This window comes from Myodes glareolus, chromosome 2 (genome assembly GCF_982192425.1).
Source record: "Myodes glareolus chromosome 2, mMyoGla1.1, whole genome shotgun sequence".
Lineage (NCBI taxonomy): Eukaryota > Metazoa > Chordata > Mammalia > Rodentia > Cricetidae > Myodes > Myodes glareolus.
Genome location: NC_142027.1, coordinates 42,373,391 through 42,396,764, shown reverse-complemented (window position 1 = coordinate 42,396,764; position 23,374 = coordinate 42,373,391). Strand labels below are relative to the sequence as shown.

Genomic DNA, 23,374 nt, shown 5'->3' with positions numbered 1-23,374 from the left:
TTATATGTATATGTATATATATACATATATATGATTTCATATATTCCAAGCTAGCCTCAAACTTTCTGTGTAGCTGAGGAGGTTTTAAAACTCCGGATCTTCCAGCCTCTCCACCTCTCAAGCGCCACAATACTTGGTTTATTCAACCATGATAGGCAAGCACTATATCAACTAAGCTACATCCTAGCCTTCTGCAAATCACACACACACACACACACACACACACACACACACGTACAGAGACAATTTTAAAGCAGAATCAGTTGAAAAAGTAAAATATCACAAAATTATAACTGGCACCACTTGGTTTTTTAAGGCCTCCCCAAAATCTAAACCTTTAAGCTACATAAGTCCCCAAAGCTCTCAATGAGTGTGGGGGAAGATTGCTGTGTTGTTAAGAGGCAGAATAACTCCTTCTAGATTTAATGAAAATAAAAACCTACTAGTAAAGTTAAAATATTAAGGATCTAGAACTTGCTGATGAAATAGATGAGAGGAGAACTGGGGTTGGGGAGTCTCCGTCAGCAAAGTGCTTGTGTGCACATATGTGAGCCTAGGTCAATCCCTGAAGCCCACATAAACAGCACCGTGGCCTATGCTTGCAGTCATAGCACAGGGGAGGCTGTGACCGAGGAGACAGAGATCCCTAGACTCGGTGGTCTGTCACTCTAGCCTACGTGGTGAATTCCAGGCCAGTGAAGGAGCCTGCCTCCAAAAAAAGGAGGGGGGATCTGAGGAATGACATCTGAGATCTTCTTAGGACCTTCACATGTTCACATGTATATGCACATGTGTCTACATGAACACACAGGTGAAATGAAGGGGCTGGGAAGAAGTTGCCCTTTAAGGTTATCCTGCTAATTCTAAACTATAATAAATTTAAGCATGTGAGCTAAGTCCCACTGTGACAGAACAGAGGGAAATCCATTTTCCCCAGTACCACCACCACTACCACAAAAACAGCAACAAAACAAAACAAAACAACAAAACATCCAAAACATTTTTGCCGCTACACTGCCTCTAAAAGAGTATTTATGTTTAAAACTTTAATTTTTTTCTCTTTACCCTGTCCCCAAATCATATCTCCTGGGAGCTATTTGGAAACAGAAACATGCAGCTCGCATCAAACACCACATAAATCAAAAGGCAGGATAAGAACACCGTGACTGACCTGATGACTTTACCCCATAGGGTAAAACAAAATTATTGGTACCGTACATAGAAGTAATCCTTGCAAAATCAGATGCACACAGAAAGGGGTAAAACCGGGGAAACCTGGAAGGAAATAATAAAGCATGATCATGTCAAGTGTCTGCTATGTTTTTAAACATCTTTGATCACAACTGAAACTTATTACGGGGGATGAGTTAGGTTGGGCAAATATTTTTTTTAAATAATTAAGACAATACTTAAATGTTAGAGCTATGCAATTTTCAGGCACAGGAACCAAAATTATGTTACAGTGTAAGTAAAACCACCCTCTAAGTGATACAGACAATGATGCCCAGGAAGTTATGTAGGGATTGATGCTAAGCTATTCCAAAATTTAAAAGTGCCATATGCACAAACTGTACCAACTGTAAACACAAAGATATAATGAAAGCTAAATGTAGCTGGAGAATTCATCTCTGCCCTAAAGTCACTAAACTAAGCTTTACTCGAGAACAAAAACTGTGGACATCTTTCTTCTTGCTACATGCTCTGTCTTCAAGATGTACCCTGTGCAGCTGGGCGGTGGTGGCACACACGCCTTTAATCCTAACACTCGGCAGGCAGAGGCAGGCAGATCGCTGTGAGTTCGAGGCTAGCCTGGTCTACAAGAGCTAGTTCCAGGGCAGGCTCCAAAGTTACAGAGAAACCCTATCTCAGAAGAAAAAAAAAAAGTGCCCTGTGACTCCCACACCTCTCCTCGGAATGTCTGGTAGAGACAGGAAGAGCCGTTACAGTACCCAGCACAGAATACAGTTAGTCAACACCTGCTTAATAACTGCCTGAATGAATTTTAACTCCAAATCAATTTTCAGAGGACCATTATAAAGTAGGAGAGGTGTTTGTGTTATTAAAGAAAGAGAAATGATCTTAAAGGTCCCATTCCTAAGGCATTTTCTCCCACCAGAAAGACTGGAATTTATAGGGCAGGACCTGCTGAGTTCTACTGCTCAGCAGTAGACCCCACAGGAGCACGATCTGACTCCCTCTGTCAGCTTTGGCTAATATTTAAAAGGACAGCAGGGAACCAGAGTGAGGCCGGGCTTTCCCAATGCTGCGTGTCAAATGGAAATGGCCATCCAGTGAGAGTGCAGGTCTTCCATTTGATCCTGGTCGTGAGAGCTGCCTTACGAACTAACCTGGCATCTTGGCAGAGGAAACAGGAAAGAACGTGGCGTTCCCTGACCAAATGTGAGGCCTAGCTTCAGCGCTGGTTGTGACAGCAGCCTTAAGCCAGCCACCCTGCAAAAGCCCTTTTTAAATCAGTGTGGATCCCCAAGTTCAGGACCTACACTGGGGAAGGAAGTGCCAGGACACTAGTTCAAGCTTGGGGGAGAAGATTCAAGATCCTCTCCCTGGAGAAACGGAGCTCTAATGTGAGGCTCCGGTAAAAGACTTTCTTCTTCAGAGCTGGTTAAGGTGATACGACGGGAATGAGACCGTTAACTAACATGTCTTCCTAGCCAAGCCTCTATTCACTGCTTACACTTACTTTCCAAATGAAATAATTATCTGGCATAATATCTCAGACATATTAAAAGCCTCTATAAGTATTAATTTTACCTGTAATAAGTAGGATAATCATATTAAAAAGCACTTTTATCACAATGCAGCTCCGTGGTTCTTGCTCTTACAAAAGCTTGCTATGGTAAGGATGGGTGGGTGGTGAAGCTCCTGTTTTGGGAGGGAGCCACCAGCCCACAGAAGCCGAAGCTGCAATCCGCACAGAAGCCTGATTCTGAGGGAGGGAGTCCTCCACCCACCCAGGTTCCTGAGCAGAGTTTCCTATGCTTCCTGACTTTTATTCGTCTCGGAGAAAGTGGCATCCTAGAGTGTACTGTGCAAATGATAAATCCATGGCTGCCTGTGCCTTTGCTTGCAGTCTTAGATGCTCACTTAGCAGTCTTGAACAAACACTATAACCTTGGGGGAGGGGTCTCAACGAATATGTTATACAATTGAACATGCCTAACTGAGTTTGGCGCTGGTTTTGCTCTCTAGCAGTGGGTGGCCCAGGCGTCTATCGAAGTGGCAGTGTATAGAAGAAGACAGATTTGTAGGTGGAAGGGTGAACTGGTAGACTACAAATCCTAGCAACCACAACGATCACTCACTATTCACAAGACATGTAGATCAATCATTTGTGTGTGTGGCTTTTTTCTTTCTTTCTTTTTTTTTTTTTTTTTTGAGACAGGGTTTCTCTGTGTAACCCCAGCTGTTGCTGTCCTAGAATTAGCTCTGTAGACCAGGCTGACCTCAAACTCAGAGATTCACCTACCTCTGCCTCCCGAGTACTAGGAATAAAGGCATGCACCACCACCATGGCCCAGTCATGAGGGGAAACTTTTAATAGTAATAATAATAAAATCTACATCTGCTCGGATCAGTTGCCGGATGAAGTCTCATTGAAAGGGAAGGTGGGGGGAGGGGACTGGGAGGAGAGGAGGGAGGAGAAAAAAAACTAAAGAACAGTTCTCTTTTTTTCTAATCAAATCCATACAGGCCTCTCCAATCTCACCTGAGTTAAGAGAATACCAGCTTTAGTGTCTTTCCTTAAACCATGCTCAGAGCTCTGGCTGAATGCACAAAGGCAGGCTATTCGAGTTTCTTATACACTTCCTTATACGCGCGTGCAGTATCACCATGTACCAAGATTTGCATGGAAAGGGTAAATAGTGTGAAAATGACCACATTCGCACATGTTGTATGGCCACAGTTTTTTGTTCTATTTTTTACCTCAGAAGAGAGCTGAAAGGTGGCTTTTTTGGACAAGTGTTGATATTTTTACTCTTGATATCCATAGGTGGTACCCTAGGAAAAAGAATTACTTGAAGTAAGAAACCAGAACCAGGAATTCTGCCCAAAGAGAAACATGTACACCAGGAACCCACTAGACTCCACTGCTGACCAGCCTTGGAAGCAGAGGACAAAGACAGACAGACAGACAGACAGACAGACAGACACACACACACACACACACACACACACAGCCCTGATGTTTGAAAAGGCCATGTTGTCCTAAGGAACTGGGGGAACAGAGATTTCCAGGGACCTGTGGGAAGGGTTTAGCTTGGTCCTCGATGGCCTTCGAAGTCAAACAGTCCACGTGCGCATGGCTTTCATCCCCAAGTCATACGTGGGAACACCTAGCAACGGCAAACAGTGTACACATCCGACTGAGCAACTTGAACAGACCATGGCTCTGGCAGTGTCACAGGTCACACCGCTGAGAGCCATATCTCGCTGTCCTCAGTTCTTGACTCAGGTGGTTTCTAAATGGAGTAATTTTCTCCATGACTTAACAGAACATGACAAAACCCAACTAGGAAAGTAAATGGCAGGAGTGTGGGGTGGGGGTGGGGTGATGGGAGGAAATAGCCGGAAGAGGAAACAGCATCACTTCGTTTCATTCATTGATCAACAATTACATGAAGAATTGATGCTTTAAAATTAAATGACCTAATGAGAAAAAGTAAAAATTTAATATTTTTCTACTATCAATAAGACTCAATCTGAATAGACTAAAGGTTTTGTAGACAGGGAGTTTTTTTTCTTTTTTATGATTATTTTTTTCTGAAACAGAGTTTCTCTATGTAGTCCTGGCTGTCTTGAAACTTATTCTGTAGAGCAGGCTGGGCTTGAACTCACAGAGATCTGCCTGTCTCTGTCTCTCAAGTGTTGGGATTAAAGGCACACTATGGCCAGTTTAAATTTTTTTACATTTATTTTTACTATTTTATGAGTGTTTTCGATGTACATCTGTGCACCACATTTGTGTTTGGTGCCCAAGGAGGTGGTGAGCCTCCATGTGGATGCTGGGAATCAAACCCAGGTCCTTTGCAACAGCAAGAGAGGCTCTTAACCACTGAGCCGGCTCTCCAGCCCTAATTTTCATTGTTTTAAGTACAAAAACTTCCATACTTAGAACTAGTAAGCTATTGAACTAAGAGGATGTCAGTCCTTAGATAATGATATGTTTTGAGAATACTGCAATGGCAAGGGCCACTTGGTTTATCCATAAGGATGATCCGCAGATAGGGTGGACAAGCACAGCAAGCCACAAACACTGTGCTAGATTCAATGAGCAAGATGAACTGGATTACTTCATTTCTAAGGTTAGAGATGGAGAAGCAACACGGAGACGGAACGTAAACAGCTGTTTTAGAATATCATGAAGACCAACGTTAGGTGACTGTGAGAACAAAGACTCATCTCTTTATTTTCTTTCCATGTGTATACATGGCATGCACACCACATATGTGTAGATATACCCACATGTGTGCATGTATGAGCAGAGGCCCACGGATGACAAAGAGCATCTCCCTTGATTACTCTTACTCTCTTGAGGCAGAGTCACTTACTCAAGCCCAGAGTTCATTAATATGGTATCTTGGGAGTCAGCTAGCTCTGGGGAACCTCCTGTCTCTCCCTTACAAAGCTGGGACTCCAGGTGAGCTCTGACACCCACCATGCATTCTGGGGATGCAAACTCTGGGCCTCTCACTTGCATGGCAAGTGCCTTAAGTGCCGAGTTGCCTCCTGTTGGTAGTGTTGTGCTGCGTGTGTTCGGGTAGGCCAGAGAACCACTCTGGCCCCCATTTGAGCCAATCTGCATTGTTGTCTCAGAGTCTCTCACTGAGAGGCTATGGATCAGGCTAGGCCCACTAGCCCAGTCTGTACGACCACACCTGGCTGTTTATGATCTGATGGAGGAGGGTTATCTGTCTATTGTGTTATTTTCATTGGTCAATAAAGAGACTGCCTTGGCCCTTTGATAGGACAGAAAATTAGGTAGGCGGAGTAAACAGAACAGAATGCTGGGAAGAGGGCAATGAGGCAGACGCCATGGAGCCAGCCACCAGGTCAGACATGCTGAGTCTCTCCCGGTAAGCCACGACCTCATGGTGCTACAGATTATTAGAAATGGGTTAATATCAAGATGTGAGAGTTAGCCAGTAACTAATTCTCTAGAGATAATGGGCCAGGCAGTATTTAAATGAATACAACTTATGTGTTGTTATTTCTGGGACTAAGCTAGCCGTGCGGAAGCTGGGTGAGGCGAAAAGCAGGCCTGCCTGCAGCTCCTTTCTACATATGGTGCCCACGTGGATAACTGAATCCACAGAAAGCTTGAGAAAGCTTGGGAAAGAATAGAGTAAAGCATGTTTTCTTGGTATGGTAGCAGCAATTTCTCAGGTCTGCTCTGCTTGCTAGAGGCAAGCAAGGCTCTCAGCTAAGAGAGGCTTCCTGACTCAGCTTTAGCTGCAAAAACGTTGCAGCTCATTAAGAGGTCCTGCAACGAAATACTTAAATGGTGGTGATGAAAAGCTGAACGCATGCTTTTCGGTTTTCAGCAGTAGCAGGAAAAAAGTCACGCTGTTTTAAAATGTTGGCTTTCTGGGCTGTCCTGCCAGGGCAAACTCTGACTCTTTTAGGCAGGCAGTCCGACTGAGTGTGGTCTGTGAGCAGAATGCTGCAACTTGCTTGCTAGCAAGGACCATGAAACGCCATAGAGTTGTGGCAGAGAACACAGCTCTGGCTGGTATCTCAGCCAAAAGGCTGGAAAGCTAAGGAATGGACTGGATCTAGCCGTCAAAGCCACGGCTTTAAAGGAGAGGATTAATCTTCTCCTTAAAGACTCATGTAGTCAAAAAAGAGAGAGAGATACAGTAAAGAGAGGTTCAAAGATGAAGAAAACCTCTAAAGAGTTTACAGTGTGTTAAAAATATATGGAAGCTAAAGGTTAAAGTCATTAAAAATAAAAAAGAAAGAAAGGGAGAAATAGGGTGTGGTGGTACACACCTTTAATCCCAATGCCTGGGAGGCAGAGACAGACAGATCTCTGTGAGTTCAAGGTGTGGTAGCACACGCCTTTAATCCCAGTGCTGGGGAGGCTGAGACAGTGGGATCTCTGAGTTCAAGGGCAGCCTGGTCTACAGAGTTATTCCAGGACAAAGATATATACAGAGAACCTGTCTCAAAAAGCCAAAAGTTGAAGGAAAAATAAAAGAAATAGAGGTTAAAATAAAGCTGCATAAAGATGAAAAATACACAGAAAATCTTGATACTGTATGCTATTATGCTCTCTTTGAATTGTTTGAATGCTGAGGAAGGAGCAACAGCTGCTAAAAGATATTTGTTTATAAGTGCTGCTGAACTAATCCAAGATAGATATGTTGAAAATACCTTGACTTCTGAATTTGGATCTAAGGATATGATACTTTGGAAAGGAGGTTCTTCTTTTGTTTTCACAGAGGATGAGACCCTGTGGATTGCGTCTATCCCAATATGGTATGATAGACCACGCCCTCCTGAAAGGTTTCTGTGAACACCCTCAAAAAATGTCTTCACTCAACTGCCGACTGAGATGAACCTGGCAGACAGGTTATACCATGAAAGACCTGATTAACTGCGCCCCTATACAGCAGGAAGAAGTTTGGAGAGAAATAACTACGTCCATATTCCCAAATATTGTTTATAAATGTTCTTTTACATTTAAAGGGGGATATGATATAGATATGAATAATTTCATTGGTATGGATTTTAAGGTCAATTTTGTTATATGTATATATATTTCTGATCTTGACTGATGTATTGTGATTGTGTAGTTCATTTTAAAAATGTAATGTATAATTAGAAAATATAGGTTGTTAATGGATAATCATCGATAATAGTAAAGCTTGTAGTAATGTTAGTCTGATTTTCTAGAAGTGCATAGATATATTTCAGATAGACATTCATATCTTTCAAAGACTACAGAACATGGCATTTAATGTTTTAATAACTTAGGACTTTTCATGACAATGAGACACGTCTGCTCCTGGCAGCACCAATCTACTTCAAGAGGAAGATGGGCATCGAAGAGGCTCCTTATGGAGTTTGATAGCCATTTTGGGCAAGAAACTGCTCTTGCCTGGACTGTTGTATAAACTGGACACAGAGAACCTGCAGAGAGAGGACTGCTGAACTTGCCTAAAGGTGAGGTGATCTTTCGGGGTTCTTGATTCATGAAAGAGTCTGCGAGACTTTCTGCAGGACACGGCAGATAGTGACTGAATTGCCTTTGAAATTTCCTGCTTCATGGAAATGTCTCTGGATATTATGGGTCTGAAGGCTGAAGATGGGTGCCCCAACGATACAGAGGAACTTTGGGTGACTGTCCAGGCAGCGAGATGTCTCTGTCATTTCTAGAGTTTTGGAAGTTGCTTACTTCTTGTTTACTTAGGTAATATATCCTTCTGGAGTCTTTGGAGTTAAAGAATGGATAGTTGTAGTTATAGTTTTCCATTATTATGATAAAGATATAGTTATAAATATTGTGACTGTAATTCTTGCTTGATAACTGTTTTGTTATATGTAATTTTACTATGTTAAAATGAAAGCCTTTCTTTTTTGTTTAAACAGAAAAAGGGGAAATGATGGAGGAGGGTTATCTGTCTATTGTGTTATTTTCATTGGTCAATAAAGAGACTGCCTTGGCCCTTTGATAGGACAGAAAATTAGGTAGGCGGAGTAAACAGAACAGAATGCTGGGAAGAGGGCAATGAGGCAGATGCCATGGAGCCAGCCACCAGGTCAGACATGCTGAATCTCTCCCGGTAAGCCACGACCTCGTGGTGCTACAGATTATTAGAAATGGGTTAATATCAAGATGTGAGAGTTAGCCAGTAACTAATTCTCTAGAGATAATGGGCCAGGCAGTATTTAAATGAATACAACTTATGTGTTGTTATTTCTGGGACTAAGCTAGCCGTGCGGAAGCTGGGTGAGGCGAAAAGCAGGCCTGCCCGCAGCTCCATTCTACAATGATCAAACTCAGGTCTTTGTGCGTGTATGGAAAATATTTACCAATCGAATCATCTCCCCTGCCCCTTTAACTGTCTCCCCAGTATAGGGAACCGAGAAGTCCTGAATGAACAAAGTCCTGAGTGAAACTGTGCACTTGACATGGACACAGCTGTGTCGAGGACCCCCTAGCCTCAGGCTCAGAGGGACACCAAAGCCTTTTGTTAAGGGAACTGATCCTGCGTGCTGATAGTGTGGGCAGAAAATGTCCACCACGGCTTTCTCCCCTGGTGTGTCCCTGGTGTGTAGGGCCTGAAGACGGCTCCTCTCCAGAGACTGCTCCTGTCGCGATTAGCTGAGTCTGTCCTTTGACCCAGCCATCAGCCCTATCTTCTTTTCCAGCTGTATGCAATGACTTGCTCTCTCACTTCAACTCTATATAGTAACTAGCACGCTGAGTTTCCAGGATGCTGAGACTTCTCCAGCAGACAGCTCAGACCACCCCCCCCCGCCCAGATTGCTATTCATATGTCCATCTGTCTGTCTTGTTTTTATTCCCTTCCTGCCCCAGTCAGGTCCATTCCTAAGGGCCATGCAGGGACTCCGTACCCAGCTCCCCTAAAACAGTTTTAAAGGAAGCAATACTGGGGTGCACACCCACATTAGCTGGGTAAAGTTAACTGAGCATGGGCACTCTTCAAATTCTGGTGACAAAAGATGGTGGTGAAGTCAACGTATTTTTATTATCTCCTTTATCATTTCCTCTGTGATAAACAGGATGCTTAGAAAAGTACAATGGTCGATAATCTAATCTCATGAGATGTGGAATTAACTGAGAGGCATACCTTTGGGTGGGTCTCGAGGGCAATTCTAGCAATGATTAATTAGGAAAAGCCCCTACGCCAGAGTGGATGGCACCCTTTGGTAGGCAGCCCAGACAGAAAACCTTCAGAGGAAAATACAATGGAGCTTGTCTGCCTCCTTTGCTTATGAGTGTGTCTGTCCGTCACTTGCTCTATCTTCCAATGTGAACTGAAACCCAGAAATTTTGAAGAAATCCTCCCAGTCTTCATCATGACACAGGGACAGATGAAGCTTTCAGGCTGAGCCGCATGAACCACCTCTGTGACCTGAGCCTATCTCCGGGTTTCAGACAGCCATTGGACTATTCAGCTTCTCTCGTGGAAGTCATTCTAATAAGCCTCCTTTTATAATATATGTACATTGTATGGGTTCTGTCCTTCTAGAGAACCCTGTCTATTATAAATAGCAGCTTAGCAATCTTTTTGCCTTTTCTCCCTTCTATTATTATTAGAAGGTGGCAGAGCAGAAGGGAAAGACGTCTTCACTGAATGCTGAATGAGACTTCAAAGTTCTCTGGCCCCGAAATCAGGTGCAGAGGCTAAAACTGTAGGTTCAAACCACCCAGCTGGCATTAGGGTTTCTTCTAGTGGCATCTGGCCAACTTTATTCCATGAAAAAGCACTACAATAACTCTTCAGTGATGAGATGGGAGTGCAGAAACAGAAATATGAGATTCTTCTTTCGTTTAGTTAGAAACAACCTAAGATCTGCTGTTGAAACACTGACAAAACACTATCTAAGATGGGAAGTTACCATTTGATTTATTTGTGTTTAATTGTCTACTGACATCTGTTTAGGATTTAAAGGTCACCAAAATTTTATTTGCAGCCAAAGAACTGAAATGGAAAGTGTGAAAAGCACACTTAATAAATTTCCTACTCAGTAAAATTATGCCTTAAAATTTTAGAAGTATTTTATGTCAAAGCCATTTTGAAATGCATATGGTATTTTTGAATAAAGGGAACTGGATGTGGTATGTATATGTTAGCAGTAACAACCTGAAACTCGACTGATTCTGAGTCTAAGCACCACTTCATTAATTCAAGAAGATGAGCTATTGTATATATACAAAATGTTATATCCTGAAAGTAGTCAAGACTAATACTTTACTTGGGAGTCAATAAGAGATGGATTGAGGCCAGAGGGGTGGCTTAGAGACTAAGAGCTCGTACTACTCTTGAGGAGGACCTCAGGTCAGTTTCCAGGACATGTGGAGGGTGACTCTTAACCACCTGCAGCTTCAGCTTCAGTGATCCAACACCCTCTTCCGGCTCCTACAGGTATCCACACACATTCACATAATCACACACACACACACACACACACACACACACACACACACACACACACACTTTAACATTAAATATCTTTTAAAGAAATAGGTCTATCCAACAGGGTTTTTCTCAATTAAAAAAAATCTCTGTCTCTCTCTCTCTTTCTCAGTCTCTATCTCTGTATGTGAGCCTGTGTGTCTGTGTGTCTGTGTGAGAGTGTGTAAGTGTATGTATGAGTGTGCAAGTATGTATGTATGTAGGTGTGAGTGTGTAAATGTGTTTGTGGATGTGAGTGTGTGTGAAAGTGTGTAAGTATATGTATGACTGTGTGCAAGTGTGTATGTATGTAGGTGTGAGTGTGTAAATGTGTTTGTGTGTGTGAGTATGTTTGTGTGTGAGTGTGTGTGTGTGTGTGTGTTGTTTTGTCCTGCTCTGTCACTCTGCCCTTGAATCTTTTGAGACAGGGACCCTCCCGACCCCTGGAGCTGAATCTGATATTTGGCCAGCCATCACTAGCACTCTTCCTGTTTCCAGCCCTTCCCTCCTCCCCAGTGTTGGGGTTACCAATGCACAGGGTTTTCATACCTGGTTTTCACATGGGTTCTAGCAACCTACCACCAGGCCCTCCTCCATAAGCAGCAAGCACTTGACCCACTGAACCATCTCCCCAGACCTACTCAACAGTTTTAAATTGTTAGAGAAACAATCTACAGTATCCTGAACAGTAAAATCCCAGTGTATGGTTGAAAGGCTAGACAAAAATCCAACATGTTACAATCTTGGATACAATATTGAAATACAATACAAAACAATACAATACTCTGGACGATTCTTTAGATAAATAAGGGGAAGACAGTTTGAAAGTCATGTTAGGTAATAAAACAAACTTACCAATAGCCATTTGTTCCCCACAGGATACAGTGTAGCACATAATAGAGGAAGACGCAACTCAAGAATAGGGCCAGGAGGTACCCTCTCATGGCTAGCCTGCCTGAAACAGGAACCAAAGACAGAGGGGATGGTTATACAGATGGTTTTCACGACGGTTCAAATACTTGAATTAATAAATAAATCTATACAGAGAGAAGAGAAAAATGACATGGGTCTATAACATTGAAAGTGGTCACTGAGGGAGCTCCCTGACTCTGGACTGATAGCTAGGGAGCCTGCATAGGACCGACTAGGCCTTCTGAAAGTGATGACAGTTCTGTGATTTGGGAAGTCCGTAGACCCACTGTCAGTGGGACCAGGATTTATCCCTAGCCCTAGTGTATGAACCGGCTTTTTGGAGGCCATTCCCTATGGAGGGCTACCTTGCTTAGCCTCAATACGGGGAGGGAGGGCAGGGGGAACAACTTGGTTCTGCCTCAACTTGATGTGCCAGACTTTGTTGACCCATGGAAGGCCTTACCCTTTCTGAGGAGTGGATGGGGAGTTGGTGGGGGGAAAGGTGACAGGGGAGTAAGAGGAGGGGAGGGTGGGGGAACTGTGGTTGGTATGTAAAATGAAAAAAAACCTTATAAATAAAAAATTAAAAAAGAAAAGAAAATGCTCCCTGAATGTACAGAAAGAACACTTGGATTTAGTCTTAGCAATTGATCAGCATATGATGCAGGTTTCCAACAACCAACGGCTCTGTGGTGCCAAAGCTAGAGGCTTCTCTGAAGCTTTTTCATATTAGGTAAAAATGGAAAAAATTCTTCAAAAAGAGAATTTACATATCTCCACACCCAAAACCTTTCTTCAAAAACACCGAAGAATATCTTTTTTGATCCTTTCCAATAAAAAGTGAGTCTGTGCTTTAAGATGTGAATAACCACTTGACCCCTTCGCGGCCTGAAGTGACTCCAAATACGATGTGTCATAGTTTCAGTGCCCTTTTCCTCATTTCAAAAAATAGGGGAAACTATTAAAACATTTCAACTTTCAGGCATTAGTATTGACTCTTCAACATCACAGCATAGCCATATTCAGCTTTGTTTTGCATTAATGTGTTACTCCTTGTACCTTTGTAGGCAGAAAAAAATAAAGACGACAATCTTCTCTAGATTGTAACACACACATACCACACAATACTTTATGGAATATAAAATATAACCAGGGGTTCTCAAAACCTGTGTGGGGTCATATATCAGATACTTACATACCTGATGTTTGTATTACAATTCATAGCAGCAGCAAAACTACAGTTATGAAGGAGCAACAAAATCATTTTATGATGAGGTTCACCACAACATGAGCAAGGAACTATATTAAAGGGACACATCACGAGGAAGTCTGAGAACCACTGGAAACTTTTTTTGTCTGTTTGTTTTGGTTTACTGAAACTTGGTTTCTCTGTGTAACAGTCCTGGTTGCCCTGGCACTCACTTTGTAGACCAGGCTGACCTCAAATTCACAGAGATCCGCCTACCTCAGCCTCCCAAGTGCTGAGAGTAAAGGTGTGAGCCACACCACTACCAGGCCACTGGAAACATTTGAAGTGTGTTTGTTTGGTATTCCTGCCCTTTGCTTCAAAGCCAGACATGAAAATCTCCTATTTTACTATAAAATTAAACACAGAAGTCATGCTTAATATGTAGTTCTAAAACACACCCTTTTATTTCAGTGCATTTGTCTTTAAACAGGGACATCATCGCTCTGCTTCCTTTACCAAGGTCCCAGATGATCTAACCGACTTCATATTCCATTCCTTTCTTTCTTATCCATATGTAGTGACCTGAATCCAGGGACCTGCTGAGTATACAAAGTAAGGGCAGGCTGGAATCATGTCCAGTTTCTTCTAAAGGGAAAATAGGTTAAAGTGAAAATCCCTTTTGTGTTCAAATTGTGTGTATTTGTGTGTGCACATATACTTCATACACATGTATGTGTGCAAGCATGCAGAGACCAGAGGACAACCTCAAGTGCCATTCCTTTTCAGTTGCTGCTTTTGGTTTTTATACAGATGGTGAGACAGTGCCAGGGACCTGCCAGTCCCTGCCTCCCCAGCACTAGGATTATATATGTCTGCTCTCATGCTCAGCTTGTTTGCATGGATTCTGAGGGTGGAATTCATGTCCTCATACTTGTATAGCAAGCGCTTTATCAGCTGAGCCATCCTCTTATCCCCTAGCTGGAAATCTTAGGCCACTTTTTGCTTTTGTAAATGGAGCATACTAAACAAAACTCAAGCATTTTACTTGTTTTGTTTGCTTTTCTAACAGGGAGTCATCTTAAGAATCACAGTTGCCTAGGTTTCTCAGAGCTAAGACTCATTGGTGTGAATGTTAATGTAGGAGATCTGCTAAGCAGTCCTAACCTGTAATGTCTACCTGTAATGACTACCTGACGGGGCCTGGTCACTTCTGACAATCAGCTATCGCCCTGGCAGCCACCACGCCCGCGCACCATCGTAATAAATTAGTTTCAATGAGGGCAGAAAGCAAGTAAACAAGGGAGCTAGGTGAGTAAACTTTAGTCTGCACATACATGTCATTGAGTTTGTGTAATTGCTGGGAAATCCCATGATCCACAGCCCAACTCCACCTGAGGCCTGGGGGCCTTGGTCAGTCAGTCTGCTTGTAGCATGAGTGATCACAGTCTATAAGCAGGAGCACACCCCCATTCTCAGCAGGTTATCACAGGGTTGTGGGAAGCAAGAGACTACAGCGCAATGTTATAACCTTGATACATGCTCAAAATACGGATTTAAACTTCTACTCGGAATAATATACTTCATATAAATATTTAATAAAGATATAACTTCCCAGTTTGTCAGCAAAATTTAAAAAATATAGTTCCACATAAGGGCCTAGAAATGTTAGTAGTTAGCATTCAATCTGCTTATCCATCCCTTAAGACATACCCCTGAGGGGGTAATTTTATGAAGCCTAGCATTATGGGTAAGTGACAATCCTGTTATCGTCTTGTTTTTCACTTACTAATACATGGTTCAACTGAAAACAAAGGAGTATGAGAAAGCATTCTTTTTTTTCCCAAAAAGTAAAAAAACCTGCTTTTCCAGAGGTGTTAAACACAGCACCCGAAAAGAAAAAAAAAACAACCCTGAGGCAGCCTAGGCACTTTCTGAAATCTCATTGCCAACTTACAGCTTTGATGATATTCAAGGTGCACAGTAAACTAGGGCCAACCAGGGTACCCTGGTGATAAACATGTATGGCCCCTCTGTCTGTTCACAGGAAGAAGCTTTCATAAATAGATTAATTCTTTAATTGTAATCCCATAAATGGAACGACTAGGTTGCGTTAAGCAAGAGTATTCAAAGGAAACCCGCTCAGGATTCTTACAGACAATGTATGGCTTTGAAAAGTCGTAAGAGTCTAGAATGCAACTTCGACAAACAAGCCAGCCAGCACATTTTAAGATCCTGACATGAAACGTGATGGGTAGCCAATTTTCTGAGTTTTCGGTAAACCCGACACTGCGCAGAGATAGTGCGGAGCACACAGATCCCTGGAGCTCAGTGACCAGCCAGAAGGGCCAAACAGATGAACGCCAGGTTCAGTGAAAGGCCTGGTTTCAAAAGATAAGGAGGAGAGTGATTGAGAAAGATGATGATCTCTGGCCTACATACACAAGTTTAAGTACATGTCACGCACACGCGCACACACACACACACACACACACACACACACACACACACGGTTTTTTAAGGCAACAACTTTCCCTTCTCTTCAAGAGCAAAAGAATGTACTGTTTGTATTGAGCTGCTAAGATCACCAACAGCCTGGAAGGCTAACATTTCCTCTAAGGGTCACAATAAGCTTGCTAAGTAGCTGTGTGGCTATGAGCCTCCAGGCAAGTGAGGAAAAAAAGGATGTCTCCCATCACATGATTTAAGAGAGCCAGAAAGAGAGCCTGGTCTGTCCCTTAGAGATCTATTCCTGGATCATCCTGTCATCTCAAAATAAAAGGCAAGAGGGGAGCTCGAAAGAGAGAATTGTATTCTACAACTTCCTCCAGGTGCTCTGCCGTCATTGTTTGGGAAGTGCACATAACAGTGAAGGGGAACTCTCTCTGCGCAGAGCCCGAAAGTCAGCACCATCCAGGGTGAGATGGGAGCCACGGCAGCAACTGAACACCCCCTGAACATGAGGTTCTTAATGCATACAGAAGTTTGAGAAGCGCTGCTCTGGGACTCACTATAGAATCCCGATGTAGAAAAAGAAAACTTTGGGTTTGTTGCGTCCATAACAGATGGTCTCCAACAGGACCACATGGAAGCATGCACTACTTTTTGGATGTTTCTCCTCCACAGGGGATGTCACACAGAAGTTGCAGAGACGATGGTTGTTGAATATAGTTACAGATATCAGAACTCAATGGTCCAACTAATTTTTCATTGTAAATGCCTAGTGTGTGGCACATGGCCAAGGGCTTATGATGACATGAATTCATTGAAAAGCAAGCATCTGGGGAAGGGTTCTGGTGAATCATCACACGCCGCCCTAACAACCGTGAGGAAGTGGACCGCCCACAGTTTCTATTTTGGAGCTGAGGACCTGAAGGGCTGAGAGAAGTTTCACACCTGATGTGTGACAGAATCATGTGACTCAAGCAGTAGCTCCTAGGCCAGAGTCCCCTGTACACAGCTGTCTCTCCAAGGGGTCCTTTCACAGATGAGCAGGTCCAAACTCTTGATACCAGATTAAACACTACAGAATATTTCTCTGTCAATTCCACCCATTTTTTTTTAGCAGAAATGATTCAATGCCAATTAGTAAAATGGGAAGTTTACAGTTTCTGACACAAACTCTGCTGAAATAAAACCCTACTTGTCTCCATTCTTCTCCTTCCAACCTGCCCCTCCTCACTTTTCCTGTATTATTTGCAGAAACAAGCAAACCCTATAAAACAGCACTAAAAAAATGACCATTTTTTTTTAGGGGCCTCCTAATGTTTTCTCTAGCCCCAGGGAGCTTGCTAAACAGTCAAAAGAGAAGAAAGCATATTCAACAACAATAATGAAAACTCACCAAGCACAAAAATCCTGCTGGTCTCAAAATCAATCTCATTCAATAGCAGATCAGAAACAGCCCTGGTGTTGGCTTTTTTCTACACGAAGTGTTTGCAGATCCCTGCTGTCTGGTTTCTATGGCCCTATTTCCTCTTGGCCTTTCTCCAGGACCTTTTGTACACTAAGACACCCCAAGATCTGGTGCCAATCTTGATTCAAGAAAAGGGAGCCTGCAGAGCCCAGGGCTAGCAGCTCAGTGGTTTGAGCGGATTCCCGTAGATAGCATTCATTTGCCAAAGCTGGTTCCATTGGAAGGTTCCAACATCGGATCACACTTTCCAAATATCTGCATTCATTTATTCGCACTCGCTCACTTGCCCTTCCCTCCAACAGCTTGGTAGCCAAATTTTATTTATTTATTTAATTATTTGCTTACTTATTTAAATTACCCAGGTCCTAAACCATGTCCCCATGTTCTCTGTGGCTTTCTTGTGCTTTCTGCTTGGTCAGAGAAACATGACTTAACTGTTCACGTTAGGCCAGCTCTTATACCCAGTGTGCTGTTGCTAAGCCCTAGTGAATTACCTATTTGTGCAAATTAGAAAGGAACAGACTGTGAGCTCCTCTCAACGATGTGAGCACCCGGTATCTATGATTTCAGCCCAGCTAGACTTTGGCTGTTACTTTCCTTAGACACCCTTGTCCAAGACTCACCCCTACATCGTGACCCGGTGGTCCTACAGACACTTGTGTCCGTTCTGCCCTTCCAAGGCCCTTCCTCCACTTCTGCCCATCCTCAGCTCATACTGACACACGGTCAAGACTGTCTAGAATGAGGCCAACAGATCTCACATCCTGCCTTCTTTCCTCTTTCTACTCATTGTTTGTGACTGTTCTCTGCAGTTACATACCCATGTGAAGAAACCTCCAAGCTTGAGTCTATGTTAATTTCTAATGTTTAGATCCAGCCCTAAGCCTAAACCTCATAGGACCAGCCATCTTTGCTTAGCTCAAGTCTTACTTAAAATGGTGGACCCCACTTTGACAGATGGAAGAGCCTCAGTCTTCAGCTCACAACCTCCTTCTAATGTCCTTATTACTTTCCTTGATGCCCCCAAGGTGCAGGGAAGACCCTCTTCTATACTAAGGCCGTTTATTCTCTGTAGGCCATGACCTTGTAGATAATAGCATAGTTCATTATGTACAGAGTAAATGCATAGCATTGTATTAAGCCCTTTTGTACATAATAACTAAGTCAAGAGGTTCAAAATACTCAGTGAAATTGTTTAATACTTAGACCAGTGGTCAGAATTCAAACTGGCAACTATCTGATTTCATAGCCCACAAGTTTAAACTGTATATTAAGTAAAACTATAATAACTGTAATTTTGACTATAACTCTATGAACTTAATTATATACTTTAAAATTAAAACACAGAGACTGAGGTGTAGCTCAGTGATAGAGCATGTGTTTAGCATGTTAGGCTTAGGTTCAATTTCCAACACTAAGCAAGTAGAAAATAATGTTATGATGTACATTAAATAAGTATTTATTAAAATGCACTGACTTACAAACACCTTAATCTATTGCACATAGAGATAGTTTAAAGTATTGATGGAATTTTCTCCTAGAAACATCCCAAAATTTTTAATAGGCAATAATTAAAGAAACAAGGGACATACACAAATAACATACACTATTATGCCAAATGAAACTATTACTTCAAATCTGAAGTTATTAGCTACTATCATATGATTAAAAATATTAAAATGAAGAGAACACCTACAAATAAACCAATAGAAAATTATAACTTGGTTTTTATCCCCTCCAAAAAAATTTTTTCGAGTAGTCTCAACAAATTTTCCTCAACTGTATAAATTCTAGCCACTTTCAAAAGCCATAGCTGTTTTCTTTTTCCTGGCAGGAAAGCAACATCATGTATAATGGAGCTTCTTTGTCTCCCATCCATCAGTTGTTTGGATAATGCACTAATGTTCAGCCACACACACCGTTCTCTTTCAGTCTGTGCAGAAAGCCAGTGCTCTGCTGGGTAGATTTCATCCTGAGCATATGCAGACAACCTTTTCCATCTACTTGAATGTAAGCTGCCATTGTCAAAGCAGATGACGAAACCCCCACATTCCCCCAGCCCTACCCACAGGGGACATGCTCACGGAGCACATGAAAAGGAGAGAAATGACTTGCAGCATAATTTTTATTTTTAATAGCACAGCAGGCACAAAAACCATTCAGCTATCAGCAACTGTATTGGATGCTAAAATATCGCATGCTAAAAATAAATGAACTAAAGTTCCTATTCTTGGAACCTCTCTCTTGATACTCTTTGATACTCTGCCCCATTGCACATACACAAGGAAGTTTTCTACTCCCTCTGTGTACTCCTGTTTTCTCTCAGGGATGCACTTCTATCAATCTTCCTGTCTATCTATTTATGTTTCTCATCTCAGAAACCTCTCTCTCTCTCCCTCCTTCCCTCCCTCCCTCCCTCCTCCCCCCCCCCCCTTGCAACACATAGAAAGAAGACCCTCCTACACCACTATAGGGTTTCTCTGTGCTGTCCTAGAACTCACTCTGCAGACCAGGTTGTCCTCAAACTCAGAGATATGCATCCTGAGTTCTGGGATTAAAGATATGTGCCACCCCTGCCTGGTGATCCACTTATTTTAGAATGGAATTTTTTTTTTTTTGAGACAGTTTCATGTAGCCCAGGCTGGCCTTCAACTCACTATTGTAGCAGAAGTTAAACTTGAATTCCCGATTCTATTGTGTCTACTGCTCATGTGCTGGGATTACTAGCATGAGTCATCTTTAGCAATAGCCTGACCTATTTTTCTATTTTAATATACTATTGGGAAAAGACGCTCTAACTGCATGAAAGAAAATACATTGATTAGAAACATATAGTTATATGTAATGCATATGTGCCCTCAGGATATAGAGAACAGCAGTCCGTGCGGTACAGAAATTAAGCTACACAAAGTCAAAAATCATTTTAGCTATCTGTTACTGGTTAAAAATAATATCTCACTTCCCTAGTACTCAGTACGGCCCAGGAAGGCAGGGAAATTCACCCTCTTACACTCTCTGGTCCTCTGAGTCAGAAGAGGGACTTTTACAGATGCCTGGTGATGCATGCTTCCAAAGCCCTGCTGGAAGTCACAGGACCCCACTGAGAGGGTCAGGCCCTCATGAAAACCAGGGGTTTTGAGATTTTAGAAGTTTCTTCCAACTCCCATGCTTCAGCCTTTAGGCATCTTTCAAAATGGCAAATGAATAGACATTTCTTGGAAGAAACAAACGAAACACCCTTTGAGGATAAGGGAGAGTTGAAGAAGAGCTGGGCTCTGTGTCTGTGGTTTATCTGTGAACTCACCAGATGTGGTTGAGCCTGCAGAACTGCCACTTCAATCCCCTACCTACTACCACTGTCCCATGATCTGCTCATGTTTGGGGGAGGAAATGTGGAGAACCACTTTTGAACCTGAGCTCAACCCCAGGACCCACATGATTAAAGGAGAGAACCAACCTCCATAAATTATCTTGGTAACATGTCTCCTTCCCTCCCTCCTCTCTGTTTCTTCACACAAACATACACACACACACACACACACACACACACACACACACATATCAAATAAGTAAATAAATAAAAACAAATAGAAACAAAAGTCTTTTTTAAAGTGCCAAATGAATCACGGCTCAAATTCTGACAACGTATTTCCAGTTACTGCGATTTACAGCTTGGATCCAGAAATGACAATCTTAGAGCTAAGAAGGAATCAAAAGTTTAGGACACTTAGACAGAATGTGGCCCTAAGTACTAAACTACAGAGGAACAGCCAAGGTTGTGAAAAAGAAACCTAAAAACTCATCAGAAGTGTTTAGCCTTCAGTAACAGAACGAATAAACAAATCAGTAGGGAATTAAATGGTACTGCTGACGTCATTGGTCTTTCTTTTGTCCCATGCTTGCTGATCTCTATGGTGTTAAATATCCAGCCCACTTCCCTCTGGGTGGTGCCACAAGAGCCTGTGTTGTTCGTCGTTTCTCTGCATGCTTCTAGATCTCCACCCACTTCCACCTCTGCCAATCCACACTCAAGCTCCCAGGCAGCTATCTTAATCTTGTTTCTCAAACCCTTATTCTCATTACGGATCACTCAGCTACTCGGAATGACCTCTAATGTTCGCTTTAAGCCAGCCCACGTGTTAGGGCTGGCCTCCAGCTCTCCACGTGCAGTCGGTCCCCATCCTGCCAAGAACCCACAGTGAGACTTTCACTGACTGTCTACCACATACCCATAAAACCGCTGAGGCCAGAATCCTAGACTTCTATATCATTTAGCCCTTTCATTGACTGCTCCCCATCTTTTTCATGCAATTTGCAGTTTGTAGGCAGCAACACAATTGAGCGTTCAGATCGCCTGTCAGTTGAACACCTTAGATTTCAGTCTCTGCGATTCCTGACTACTCGAAAGACTCTGGAATCTGCTTGGCTGCTTTGTGTCTCTTTGTCCTCTACAAAATGGGGACTAGTTATGTAACGGAAGTGTTACAACTAATGCATGCAATTAAAGCAACTGGCAGGTTGTAAGAACTTTTAAATCTTATTTTGATGTTTCTTTTAGAATTAGTGAAACTGGCCATACACCAAGTCTTTACCCAAAACTGTCTTGAAAACACAAAAGGTAAGGATCTTACAGAACTCGTGACATAATGCTAATAATAACCTCAAAAATTCAGTCTCTGTCACCACAGTAACAATTATGTCTGTACACTAATTTTGACATTTCTAAGTGTCTACTGACAGGAAGTCTCCCTTAATTACATACTTCTGAATGTAAAATTAAAAGCATCCCAAACAGAAGTGGGAATTCTTTGGCGAAATTCAAAATTAAATCCTACTTCTGCCAGGGAAACAATACCTTCTTTATCATTTTCATAATAAAACTACACAGCTACTGAGTGACAATAAAAATCAAGCAAATCCCAATTTATAGTCAGCATTTCAAATCCTTTCCGTTTCTTCTTGAAGCAGGTATCCCATAGCTAGTTGTTCCTCACGCTCACTATACACAGCCAGTCTGGCTGACCCCTCTGCCTCCACTTCCCAATTGCTGGGATCACTGATGCTTATCACCCCTCCTTGCTTCACATTTGTCTAAAAATTAGAAACAAAATCAAAACCCTTACAAATAATCTAAGCTGGTGAATAGGTTCATCTTATACTAAGATCTCTTATTGTGTTGAGAAAGAGTTAGCTTTTGTGTTCTAGATGTGGAAGCAAATACTGCGACTCAACACGTTTAACAAGGTGAGGGTGAAGACTGGAAAGCCTACAAGCTCTAGGGCCAGCAAATGGATACAGACATAGTATGCACACAGTAGTCTGCTTTTTATGGCTGTGATAAAACACTGGTCAAAAGCAACGTGGGGAGTGTCACAGATGATGGTCCATCTGTAATGGGAAGTCAGGGGAGGAACCCGGTGGGAGGAACTGAAGCCCACAATGGGCCAGGCCTTCCCACAAGTGGAGGCCTTTTCTCAGCTGAGGTTTCCTCTTCCCAGCCTGTCAAAACCCCATCAGCACACTGAGCAGCAGATCACAACAAGGAGCTAAAATTTACCAAACCCTTTTCTCAGAACTTTTTGCTGGCAAGACGGTTCTGAATATTGTAGATGTAGAGACCTTTAGTCATCAAAATCAGCCTCTAAAATGGGTATTTATTTTTCCATCCCTCTCAACCTGATGGAGACACTACACAGAAGGGACAAAACCTGCCCATGGACACCAACAATGTCGGCAGCAGGGCTGGGACTTGAATCTTTGACTTTTGTTATTATAGAGACTCTCAAAATCATTCCATCTCCTTGATGCCAAAAAATGGGAAGACTGACAAGAATGGCAAAATCAAGATTACAGGTCGGATTCCATCAACAGGTTGGTAGCAGAAAGAAACCGAGGATCTCATCTGACCATCCAAGTCTAGGTTCACTATAGTGAAGCGTAAGACCCGGGGTTATTCTGGGGTGGTGGTGGGCTATGAAACACCACAAATCATATCGTATCAGGATTAATAAACAAGAACTCAAGAAGTTCTCAAGGACTAAATTCCAAGAGCACAGTGAATATTTAAATTGCTAAATTTAAATATTTAGGGTGTTGCTAAAGCATAATACCCTCAATCCAGATGTGTCCTATACAAAAAGATTTGCAAATAAGATGTTGAGCCAGCAAGATGGCTTAGCACGGTGGCTCTCA

At 42.4% G+C, this 23,374-nt stretch overlaps 1 protein-coding gene across 3 annotated transcripts in view; it reads right to left on the bottom strand.

Moving 5' to 3' along the window:
* St3gal6 (ST3 beta-galactoside alpha-2,3-sialyltransferase 6) overlaps window positions 1–23,374 on the bottom strand; it is a 60,211-nt gene that overhangs the window by 19,277 nt on the left and 17,560 nt on the right. For all 3 annotated transcript variants that reach the window (XM_048422382.3, XM_048422378.3, XM_048422381.3), the window contains exons 3-5: window positions 12,024–12,123; window positions 3,946–4,020; window positions 1,172–1,275 (exon numbers count right to left, since the gene is read on the bottom strand). In XM_048422382.3, coding sequence (XP_048278339.1) covers window positions 1,172–1,275; window positions 3,946–4,020; window positions 12,024–12,123 — 279 coding nt within the window. The remainder of the gene's footprint in view (window positions 1–1,171; window positions 1,276–3,945; window positions 4,021–12,023; window positions 12,124–23,374) is intronic.